This window comes from Folsomia candida, unplaced genomic scaffold (assembly GCF_002217175.1).
Source record: "Folsomia candida strain VU population unplaced genomic scaffold, ASM221717v1 Fcan01_Sc034, whole genome shotgun sequence".
NCBI classification, from domain to species: Eukaryota; Metazoa; Arthropoda; class Collembola; order Entomobryomorpha; family Isotomidae; genus Folsomia; species Folsomia candida.
This window is the reverse complement of record NW_019091226.1, coordinates 689,444-701,622: the sequence shown is the minus strand read 5'-3', so window position 1 is coordinate 701,622 and position 12,179 is coordinate 689,444. Positions and strand designations below refer to the sequence as shown.

The window sequence follows — 12,179 nt, the reverse complement described above, 5'->3', positions numbered from 1 at the left end:
ATAATCTAATATCTTTCGTTTCATAATATTCAAGTAATTACTTAATTTATGAAATATTTACTTTGTATTGCTGAATAAAGTTAATAAGTTAAATTCGCTCAAAGGATGCGTAGATTAAAACATTCTTTGAACAACGAGCAATAAAATAAACTTAATTTCACAGAAGCGAATTTTAATTTGATTCACTCCAAAGCAGAGTTTTCCTATTTTTCCAATTTCCCACATCTTTTAGTAAAAATGCCAGCCTCCGTGGTCAGTTTAGTTTTTACAAATGGAAACTGGATATCTAATTGTAAAAAAATGCACACGATAACTTTTCATGAACAAAGAGAACACATTTTGACTTTGGTTGAGGGAAGAAAATCATGCAAAGGGAGCGTGCATAAAGCGTGTGACAAATTTTTTGAACCCTGCAGTGTGACCAGACCACCAATTGTTATCAATTCTACAGTTGACATTGGAAATATAAGTGTTTGAAGTAAAATTCCTAAAACAGCACTACTTCATGATCTTTTCTAGTTCCCGCGACGAACCCACCTGGCTTTTTTTATTTGGAGTGAGCCAGAAAGGGTTCGTGGAAAGTGCATAAGGAAAAACGCCACGATAGAGGTACGATTTCTGACCCCCTATTGGTAGCATTAACGCAGCGCGTGGTGGCTGCTGCACGCCCAAGCAGTGTATGCTTCGCCCCACGATGGTGGTGCACCACCGCTCATATCCACATATCCTCGCATCAAAAAATTACGTTGGGAGCACCTAGGTGGCGTCGGCACCGCCATTTAGAGCATCAAATTTGGGGAACGCGACTCCAAAATTGGCGAAATTGGAGAGAATATGTTCAAATAGGGGTGCGGACGCCACCTATGTGCTGCAAACGTAATAATTTTTTGATCAGGATATGTGGATATAAGCGGTGGTGACGGTGAGAGTTGCAGCCACCACGTTTGGCAGAAAATGCACGAAATCGTATGTGCTCCCAAAATCTCACTTTTTCATCTCTTTTGCGGTGGCTGTTTTTCAAATACACTTTCTAGGAACTCTAACTGTGTATCAGTTAGAGTCCTCGCAGGAACTATGTAAGGATAATTTTGTAGCTTAATTCATAACAGTATTTCAAATTGAAATTTTCAATAGGAAATGCTATCCAAATATGTGCTTACATATTTGTAAGGTCTTACCAGTAATTGAAGTTGAATATTGTTCAGACTAATAGATTTTTTTAATCAACCGGAAAGAAATGTGCAAAATAGTTTTTTATTCCTGTCGAGAGCACATTGACTGGTTCGCGGGCTCCAATTTAAATATATGGATTCCTTGTTTGCCCCGGACATGAGGGACTCAGTTCGACATTCCGAATTTGGAATTTAATTTCAAAGAATTTATCTTTCCAAAAAATTTCAAACGGACCATGGTGGTCACACTAGATGCAGTGCTTAATGACACCTTATGCATGCTCCCTTTGCATAATTTTCCTTACTCAAAACCATAGATCCTGTATATAAATAGAAACCAAAACGTGTTCTATTTGTTCATGAAAAGTTCTGGCGTGCATTTTTTTGTAAAAATAAATAAATAATATTGATATCCAGTTTCGTTGGTAAAAGCTAAATTAACCAGGGAAGTGAGGAAAATGCTCGAATTGAAATTCGTTTCAGTGAAATTAAATTTATTGTTTCAAAGAAGGTTTTAAGCCACTTATTGCTTGTTCGAATTTTTCACCACACAATAAAATATTATTGCAGATGCTTTAATACCCTACGGCTTAATAATATTGATGCTATGTATGTGCTACGACCATGTCCAGAATCAATTTAATTAAATTAGGCCAGTGACCTTATCTTTATTCAACAATACAAAGTGAATATTTAATAAATTTAGTATGTATGTAATTTTTTAAATATTATGGAATAAGAAAACATTAAATTATTTCAATTCATGGATAAACTTCTAATTCCAAAAGTGACATTTTTGTATCAAGAACACTGCTCATTCAAGCTGCTGCTGCTGCTTACTCAAAAAAAGTAGTTTTAAATATTTCAGCACAAAATCAAATTTCCAAAAAGTCGTGACACTCCATTCCCTCAAATATCTTAAACTTCGAGACCGACATTTTATGGGCCTCCATAAATTCGAACATGTCTCTGGCAGATTCTTCGCTAAACTGGAAACAAAATGAATATAATATTACCATTTATTATTAAATTAATGAATATTCAGCACATAATTAAATATGTAAATGACAAAGTGATTAATAAGTATCTTAACTTACGCAAAGATTCCCAATTTCGACCTCGTCCATTCCATCCATCGCGAAGAGCAGTTGTTTAAAGAGCTCCATCTCGATCTCCGTCAAATCGTGGGTCTCGTCAGGGCCATGGTAGCTCAAAATTGTTAACGTTTTCAGCCCTGAAGTTTAAATCCACATGAAAAAATAAAAGCAATTATCTTATCTAACATGTGATTTGATAACCTGGTACTCGCCACATCACTCACCTTTATACAATTCCATACCACCCAACAGACCCCGAAAGACATCCACAATTTCGTCCGGATACGTGGGCAGTGATAATTTCATGTGTTTCAACCCTCCCCAACCCCCCACACGCCTTCAGAACCGCGCCCAACTTCATCCCACTCCGCTCTCCGCGGTGATCCACCTGGCTAATCGTGCCAACCTTTAATCTCACCAAGTTCGGAAACGCAACCTTCAATCCGTCCAAAAGCTTGGGATCATGCGACTCAAAAATCTTTAAATTCTTCACACCCCCAAAAACACTCCCAGCTGCGAAAATGGTTTGCAAAAATTCATGCAAACTCGTCGACTCTTCTGTATGTGTCTTTCCAATCACGAGCGTTTTCAGGGCGGGCATCCTTTCCAAGTCTTGCAAGACGTCGTCACACTGAAAAACATCGATCAGCACGTTCCGATACTTTTGCAATTTCGGCATCCTTTTCGGCAATCGGAAATCGGGCCTATCCCAGTTTTCGGAATCTTTAACCCATTCAATGGTATCATGTTCGCCAAAACATAGCGTGGCCAGTTGGTCACCAATCTGACTCAATATACGGGAGAGCTCGACAGATTTGAAGCGATGAATGTCACGCGGTAGAAGATCGTCCGGTGCGATTGTTAAAGAGTCGAGAAATTTCAAATTTTCAAAATTCGGGTAGCTTCCCCATGGAATTGTGACCTCGCTTAAATTTGGCGAGGCGTTGAGAACGACCTGAGCAAAACTGGTAAGGGAACGAACCGGTGACTTCAGTTTGGATTTGAGTACAAAAGATTTCAACTTTAGTTTTGGTGGGAGCGGTTCCAGAAAAATTTTGTAGGAATTCTCAAATTCGGACAGCAATTTGTTAAGACTTGGTGGATGTATTTTAAGCAGTCTTCGTCTTCGATGGAAAGCTCCATAATTTGCACGATGTCGCTAAATTTGTCGCAAAAGTGGGTCAGTCTGCCGAAGCCGAAGTCTGCCACTTTAGCGTGACTTGTGCCCGTGACGCTGATCCGTTTCGTGAGTCGGTCATCTAATGAGAAACATAACCCGAGAAAGGAAAATGGGCCTTTCTTCCAGTCTAATTTGTAATCGAGTTTTAATCCAAGTCTTGTATTTGGAAGGGCGAGAATGATGTCGTTCCAAAAGTGGCAAACTAGTCGACAATTTTTCAACTGGACGTCGGACTGCTTTAATATTTCCATCAAAATCTGGAAATTTGAAAAATAATAACTCTTTAGGGAGCGTCCATAAATCACGTGATCGATTTTTGGACAATTTTGACCCCCTCCCCCCCCCCTTGGTGACCGATTTAATAAATCATAATTGAGTTCTTAATTGTATCCATTCTAAAAATATTTGGGTGGGTTTTTTTGTTTTTTACATACAATCGGATTATTTAGTGCGATTTCCTGTGGAGTTCTATCGTCTGGGTGAGATTCCATTTCTGACAGAAATTTTCAGTAGCCAAATTTTTCTGTTTGATATTGTTTATTAATTAATTAATAAATACTTATGATTAGATAAATAAATATGTAGGATTTTGTATTTCAATTTCAATGTATTAATTTATATGTATGGAAAAGGTCTTACCAATGATTGAAATTGGATAATGTTCAGATTGATGGGATTAATTTATTTTTTTTATAACTGACAACTGGAAAAATGATGTATAAAGTTTTCTCCTTTTTTATTCCTGTCGAGAACACATGTTGACTGGGTCGCGGGCCTCAGTTTAAATACGTCGACTCATTCTGTAGGACCGTGCATGAAGGAAAAGATCTAGTTCCTAGAAAGATGTGCTGCAAGTTAGCCGTGGCCGAGATGCAATTTAGCCGTAGCCGTGGCCGAGATGCAAGACAGCCGTGGCCGTGGCCGAGCCGAACAATTTCAAATCACCCCAAAAATTTCATTTTACCCCAAAAATTTCATTTTACCCCAACAATTTCATTTTACCCCAAAAATTTCATTTTGCCCCAAAAATTTCACTTTACCCTAAAAATTTCATTTTACCCCAAAAATTTCATTTTACCTCAAAAATTTCATTTTGCCCCAAAAATTTCACTTTACCTCAAAAATTTCATGTTACCCCAAAAATTTCACTTTACCCCAAAAATTTCATTTTACCCCAAAATTTCAATTTACCCCTAAAATTTCATTTTACCCCAAAAATTTCATTTTAGCCCAAAAATTTCACTTTACCCTAAAAATTTCATTTTACCCCTAAAATTTTACTATGCCCCAAAAAATTTCATGTTAACCCCAAAAAGTTTATATTACCCCCAAAATTACGTTGTCCCTTCAAACGTCATGCTACCCCAGAAATTTTGAATCACGCGAAACTTTTGACTGGCAGAGACGACACGCGATTTTGATTGTGCTTATACATGCGTGTATATAATTTCCATCGAATGGAGACAAAGTACCAGAGTACGTAATTTACATCCTACTTTTCTGCACTTCTATACAGACTTGCTATTAAATGATATATGCAGTTGAAGTTCAGTTGTTCATTTGCTACGGAAGTTTATGAACGGGGTAGGTAGACTCGTGCAAGTTTCCCGGTGACCCATACTTATTTTTCAAAATCGAGCTGAATTTTTTTAGAGAGATCGATAAAATCGATAAAATCTCTCTAAATATTTTAGATGGATCTTTTTCGAAGAATATGAAATGAAATTGGTAAAATTTTTCTCCGGAGCGACCCTATGGGGTGACCCATACCGATTTTTAGAAATTGCTTTAAAAAATGAAATCCGGCACGGTGGTACCTATAATGGCTTCTCATAAAAGAATATAAAGTTAACAGTAAGTAAAGTGCAACCAGAGTGACCTTGGAGGGTGACCCATACTGATTTTCGAGATCTTCATATCGAGCTGAAATTTGATATTGAGGCTAAAAACAATTTCTAGGTGGCACACTTGGAATACAGCTTGGAAGTTCAGGATGTCAAAGAAGCCTACTGGTCATGGTAGTTAAGGGACAAGATTTGTAAATATGGTGCCCACTATATAGTTAGACAGGTGAATTTTAAAGTATACTGGGCAGTTATTGGAGGTTCTTGTTTAGATATATTTTTACTGACACGCAATCTGAAGGGTAACCAGCACGTACAAAGCACTTTTTATTAAAACGCCAAAATTCAATAGAAAACCTGTTGGAAAATAGGTTTATATACGTATTGAATTCATTCAATTTTTCGAACAGTATCGCAAACAAGGTGACCAGGTCCACCAAGGGGGGTGGTGTTCTGCCCCAGAAAAGGTCTTGAAGGTTTCTTTGAGCATGTTGTACCTCTCCCCTTTTGGCTCGGTCAGTGTGGTCAGATTTTGAGGTTCCACCTCCTGGTTAGGGGTTGGCGTCACTTTTGACATGCACGATGTTATCAAATAGTCAAAGTTACGCTTGTCCTTATCTCTGGTGAAAAACACAGTACTGGTGTAGCAGAAAACTTTTGCTACCTATCATTTTACTACCTATCCTCCTCAATGGTTGATTGGGAGAGAATGACCTCAACGTTAACTTTCACCTCAACGTTACCTCAACCTCAACGTTAACTCTGTCATGTCCCAGTATCGCTTGGTTTTTGAATTATTTTTCAATTCCCAAAAATCTTGGAAGTTTGAAGGGATAATTTCCCCGGTGTCGGCAAAGTTGAACATTAAGAGACGGCCAATAATCTGCACAAACTCGGCGTTGCAGAGTCTTCCCGTCTGTACGAGCTCTTGTAAGTGACCGATTATTACGCGAGATAAGTTTCGCTCGTGGTGGTGGGTTGTTAGTCGGTCGTAGAGGTGAGCGCGGGTTCGGGTCCAACCCTGTAAACCCGACCCGAACCCGAACCCGAACGGGTTCGGGTCAGGCGGGTTTCATCGATAACGGTTTCGGGTCGGTTCGGGTTTTAAAAATAGTTTTCGGGTTCGGGCCCTCAAAACCCGAAAACCCAAAATTTACTTAATTTGGTGGCATATAGTTATGTTTGTACTTATGTACTTATGTTTTGCTTTTATTGTGTACTCACATTGCAAATACTATATGTACATAACTGTATTTACACATTATTTAACTGCATTTGATTGTTTAGTTTATTTGTTTAAAAGGTACTTGGTTGTAAGCTTATTAACTTTTTAACAGTTTATTGTTGGCAATGATTAACTTTTCTCATTTGACAAGGTTTGGGTCTTTATTAATTATTACACGGTTTTAACTTTAGGAGTAAACTGCAATAGGATTTGTTAGTGGGAAATTCATCGTTTTTTATCGCAAATGTTAATTTAATATTAACATTTTGACATATAATATTTCAAGGCTCATAACAACATTTCGGGTTCGGGTCGGGTTTTACATTTTTATGATTTTCGGGTTCGGTTTGGTTCGGGTTTTGTCACCCACGGGTTCGGGTTGGTTCGGGTTTTTGTTTTAGAATTGTTCGGGTACGGTTCGGGTCGGGTTTTCAAAATTTTGGACCCGCGCTCACCTCTAGTCGGTCGTTAGCGTCAATTGGATCATGAAGAGGTGTTTGAGAATATATTTCATGGAGAATGGATACCAATCTCATCCAGACAATCACTGTACAGTCGTTGTCACGAATGCAGACGACCGTCTTGCAGATGGGGTAGAATTTCCTTTGTATTTGCTTGCAACGAGCGTCAAAATCAGTGCCTACCACGGAGGGTCCAAGGAGATAGTTCTGGTTCTTGTCTGAAAGTGTGGTGGTTTTGATAGCTGTGAGGTCGTGTCCACTGCAACAAAATTTACACGCTGCAGATTTGTGACAAAAAATAATAGACATATCATTACGCACATGGAGCACTCAGAATTCCGAATAGTTCTGCACGGACAATGTGTTACACGAGAAAAATGGTCCTTCACTCCTTGACACGTGCAGCACGTAAAGGATTGAATGTATTTATTGGCTCGTATCCCAGGATCATGGTCGTTCCCACTTCAGAAAGATGGGTCAGGATTTGTTTTCATAGCTTTGAGTCGGGAGTGGCACATCCATGGGTGAAGCAGAATAGCTAGCTTGTCGTTGAAAATCCTGACACCCAGAAGGTTTTTGAGATTGTGCTGTGTTTGCTCATCTTCCGTTTCAGTGATGATTGAGGACGTGGAGTTGGTGATGATGCCCTGATTGGCTGTCACAGACTCTTGGACTTCTGGGTGCAAAGTGGAACTTGTAGCCTGGACATGAAATTGAGATAATCGCTCATTTTGGAGAATCCGTTGTTGAGAGTGGGTAAATTCTAGGTCGAGGTGTACAATGCTTGGGGGCTGACGACCTTTGGCTCCCTTTCCTTCACCTCGCGTTTTTGACATTATTTTTTTATTCGTAAACTGTCGTAAACGAAGATGTTTGATTGTTAAATTTTTTTTTGTAGGCCATGACTCTTGAGTAAATTTTCGAATATATCAGCCAAGAATTGTAGTTATGGGAATGAAGTCTAGACAGAGAGTATTCTGTTTTTTTCTGCATATTCTGTCTGCAACAATTCAGTTACAAAAATCCTGAGTCATAATATATATATATAGCGGCGACATTAAGGGGTCGTACCCCCATAATAAAACTGCTGCTCGCAGTTTTATTGGTCTATCATTGTCATTAGGACTTAATTTTGGTCCTCCAAAAATGGGTGTCAATAATAAGATGACTTGTTCCTGTGATTCCAGATGACATCCAAATGACTCGATTAAATGTGTACCCATAATTGGTTCTGTAAAAAAATTACTATGTATGAAACACATTACTGTGATCATGTGACATGAGAGGGATTCTGAGGGATATGTACCGCTCCACGTTGCATCGATTTTACCAAATTAAATATAAAAAATTGCAAGTAAAATTCCGGGTGCTGCGGTCAATGCAGCATAGATATTTTTGAATTATATGTAACCACACCCCATTCAAAAATTGGGGGAGGCAAATTTGAAAAATGAGAAAGTCTATGCATACTCGGCAAAACAGGAATTAGACCACAACTTGCATTTGACATTTGAATACCCCCATAAATACGGATATTTTGATGCATCAAAAGTTTCAAAATTTGAAAATTTGCGGTTTTTGAACCTACATAGAAATGGTTAAAAAATCATGGTTGCGGCCATTTCTCGGCTGACAACCTGATGCCAGATTTTTCTATTTGGAAATCGCTACATTTTCAGCTTTTGTTGTCCGAAGAGAAATGGCCGCAACTATGAGATTTTTGGGGTCAAAGTTTCTGAGGGAGGGGCTTATATGGCCAAAGCCGTAACAAACCATACCCACTAAACTGTAGAGAAACAAAGTGAGACAGGATTCTCCTACGACCCTGACGCGCGATGGTCGTAGACACACACCAGAACCCGAGCTTTTCTCTTTTTCTCTCGAAAATGGAAACACGTTTCGTGGTACATTTCCCTCAGAATCCCTCATGATAAGTATAGTAATGAGCAACACTTTTTACCTTTCACGCTAAAAAATCTGTGGTTCAGGGAGCAATAAACAATGTAAAGTAGGCATTGTTTGCAAAAATTATTATATATTCAAATATCTTGACTAGGTTGGGATGTAGTAACATAGTTATTAGTAGTACTAGTTATTAGTAGTAAACATATGCTGGACATAAATAACCAAAAAAGGTAGCGATTTTGGTTCTGGAATAAAAGTAAAATATCTCATTTCTCGTGCTTACTGTCCATAATTAAAGTATATACCACAATTGTGCTTAAACCAATTATCATATAAGATATGGTATTTTATTAGTGATTGAAAATGAGACCTGACTAACTTATACGACTATACGAAAATACGACTTTAAATATTTACATGCACCCAAAAATGCGTCTCACTTGATCCCGAGATTTCATCAATTTATCTTGTGGGGACCTAGCTGGGCATGCTTGGGCCTATGCTTTTCCGCTTGAATTTGTGATAGATTTAAAAGAGGAATTCTTGAATTGTGGTTTATCGAGCAGAGTCTCTGATAACGTTGGGCAGCATGGATTGAATTTTCAAGTTTCAAGCATTAAAGTTGATTATTGTCAGGTTTTACCTTCTATAAATATATTTTCCATCCTATCAGAATTATCACTTATTATTTAGGTAGCATTTGAAGGAATTTCGAATTTGAATTGTAAACCGAAAAAATTAAAGGTGCAGGCGAATTTGAAAAATACAGTATAGGCGGGAAGTCTTTCCACCCTCATAATTTTTTCACTTAAAGCGTCATATTTCTCGAGATGCTTGAGGAAATGAACTGCAATTTTGCACAATTACTTATCATGATGCAAGGTTTTCGGAACCATACTTTGGATAACGGCGTGGCACAGGCAACGACAGGGTGAAATTATATACAAAATTCCGACTGGAAAAAAGTCTTTCCACCTTTTCAGATTTTCGTTGTTTTTGTATAATTCTTAAAAACATTCTTGAAAATTGTTCTCCACCCAGTAGGGGATATATCATTCTTTGAAAAATAACGTTTGTATAATGTTAAAATTATTGATTGTTATCAATATTAGCTTATAATGTGATTAAATCGCCTTGTAACAGATCTTGGGCAAGACGTCGTAAAATTTCGTGAGGAGGGGTTTCGAACCTTGCATCATGATAAGTAATTGTGCAAAATTGCAGTTCATTTCCTCAAGCATCTCGAGAAATGACGCTTTAAGTGAATCTGTCCGAATCTGAAACAGTTACGGATTTCTTACGATTGTGTGGAACTCAAGGAAATGTTGCACGAACCGTTGCCGATAAAACGAAAGTTGGAATCGTTTCTGGTCTACTCCACATTGAAGTCCGAGCTTTCTACACTTACCAGCGTTATGCAGGTGGTTATCAACGCCTCGCCGAATTTAAGGAGGGTCAAAATTCCATGGGGATTCTATCCTGATTTTCAAAATTCTACGTTTCTCGACTCCTTAACGATCGTCCTGGATAAGCTCGAAGACTCTGACATCGCTCGCTTTGAACCTTCAAGCTTGTCACGAATGCTAAATCAGGTTGCAGATCAGCTGGTCACGCTTTGTTTTGGTGAATTCGATGGCGTCGAATTCATGCAAGGTCACGGACATTGGGACAGAAAGAGGTTCCGGTTGCCGAAAAGAATGCCGAAATTGGAAACGTATCGAAACATGGTGCTCGACATTTTTCAGTGCGACGACGTCTTGCAAGACCTTGAAAAAACGCCCGCTCTGAAGACGCTGGTGATTGGAAAGACGTTAAATACACCAAATTCGGAAAGTTTGTATGAATTTTTGCAAACTATTTTCGACGCGGGCAAGATTTTGGGGGGTGTGACGACTTTGAAGATTTTTGAGTTATATGATCCCTCACTTTTGGAGGGTTTGAAGACTGCATTTCCGAACTTGGTGAGATTGGAGGTGGGCTCGGACGACGAGCACTTGGAGGACGAGAATGATATGAAACTGGGCGTCGTGCTTAAGGCTTGTGGGAGTTGGAAAGGGTTGAAACGTTTCAATTTGTCGCGAGAGGTTTATACAGAGCCGATCAAGGAAACGATTCTGGCCTTGTTGGAAGGAAGAGAATTGTACAAAGGTTAGTGTTTCGTTTTCATATTAATTTGTTGGAAATGTTCTGCGTAAAGGTGGTAACATCGGAAATTATTTCCAATTTAAGTGTGTCGGTAAAAGAATTGGTAGCAATCTAAAACCAGAAAAACATTGAGTATGTATTATTCTCATTAAGACTTAATTAGAAGCAACATGCAATTTAATTAGTGTTCTGCATGAATTCGAGTCTAATTCGACTCCGGGATTTGAATGATTCGAATCCCAAGTCCGACTCCCTATTTTTGAGAATTCGCTGATTTCGAATCCGTATTCATGCCGGCCGAGCACTAAATTTAATTCATGTAATTTAATTTACTCAATTTTTGTCAATTTCAGGGCTGAAAACTTTCGAGATTGCGGGCTACGGATACCTAAGTTACAAAAAACACCACTTGACATCAGACGAGTTGGAATTGTTGATCGAACTGCTCCTCGCGATGAATGGGATGGACAAGGTCTTCATTACTTATCTTAATGTAGGTTTGCCCAATTAATTTCTTAACAACTATGAATTAGCTTAGCTTGGTTGATAAGATTCGTACCGTATACATGCATATTTATATTAATTTGGTTTCCAGTTTAGCGAAGAATCTAAGAAGAAGATATTCGAGTTGATGGCGTCCAACAACTTGGCCGTGTCAAAATTTCAGATATTTCGTGGGATATCGCTCCCTTCGCGATTAGAGGAAGAAGTACTAATTGTGAGCTAAAACCAAGCGACGAAATCAGTTAAACGGGTCAAAACTTAAAATATGGAAATATGTATCTCTATACATACCAAGATTTGTGACAAGTTTCTAGCCATGAATTAATTGTTCAATTGATGAATACGTATATTAAAATGAAGTTTTTAGTATTCAATATGAAAATGAAAATTCTATTTTTATCTATATACAAATAGATGACAGATGCTTTCGTGAAAAAAATTGCACACGAGAACTTTTCATGAACAAAGAGAACACATTTTGGTTTCTACGTATATTTACAGGAACTATTAATATATTATTATGATTTTGGGTAAGGAACATCATGCATAAGTCGTGTGACAAATTTTTACCACTGCATGGTCCATGTACAATTGGGAAGATACCTTTTTGGAAATTAAGGCTTTGTCTCACGGGCATATTCACCCA

General features: G+C 38.2%; 2 protein-coding genes across 2 annotated transcripts; both read right to left on the bottom strand.

The window, feature by feature from the left end:
- Window positions 1–1,799: 1,799 nt before the first annotated feature.
- Window positions 1,800–3,141, bottom strand: LOC118439366. Its single transcript, XM_035860616.1, has 3 exons — window positions 2,494–3,141; window positions 2,270–2,406; window positions 1,800–2,161 (listed from the first exon to the last, which is right to left on the bottom strand). Exons 1-3 carry the CDS (start codon window positions 2,573–2,575, stop codon window positions 2,048–2,050), a joined length of 333 nt encoding a protein of 110 aa, XP_035716509.1. The 5' UTR covers window positions 2,576–3,141; the 3' UTR covers window positions 1,800–2,047.
- On the bottom strand, window positions 3,136–3,963 carry LOC118439365. Its single transcript, XM_035860615.1, has 2 exons — window positions 3,884–3,963; window positions 3,136–3,706 (listed from the first exon to the last, which is right to left on the bottom strand). The coding sequence occupies exons 1-2, from the start codon at window positions 3,938–3,940 to the stop codon at window positions 3,293–3,295; spliced, it is 471 nt and encodes a 156-aa protein (XP_035716508.1). The 5' UTR covers window positions 3,941–3,963; the 3' UTR covers window positions 3,136–3,292.
- Between the last annotated feature and the right edge of the window lie 8,216 nt (window positions 3,964–12,179).

What these genes read in the sequence shown, in the direction of transcription:
- LOC118439365 (XM_035860615.1), bottom strand. Translation starts at nt 3,940, where the DNA reads ATGGAATCTCACCCAGACGATAGAACTCCACAGGAAATCGCACTAAAT. An exon ending in TCGCACTAAATAATCCGATT is followed by an intron (nt 3,707 to 3,883) that starts GTATGTAAAAAA and finishes TCAAATTTCCAG; the next exon opens with ATTTTGATGGAAATATTAAA.
- LOC118439366 (XM_035860616.1), bottom strand. Translation starts at nt 2,575, where the DNA reads ATGAAATTATCACTGCCCACGTATCCGGACGAAATTGTGGATGTCTTT. An exon ending in TGGTATGGAATTGTATAAAG is followed by an intron (nt 2,407 to 2,493) that starts GTGAGTGATGTG and finishes TTTAAACTTCAG; the next exon opens with GGCTGAAAACGTTAACAATT. An exon ending in TCGAAATTGGGAATCTTTGC is followed by an intron (nt 2,162 to 2,269) that starts GTAAGTTAAGAT and finishes TTTTGTTTCCAG; the next exon opens with TTTAGCGAAGAATCTGCCAG.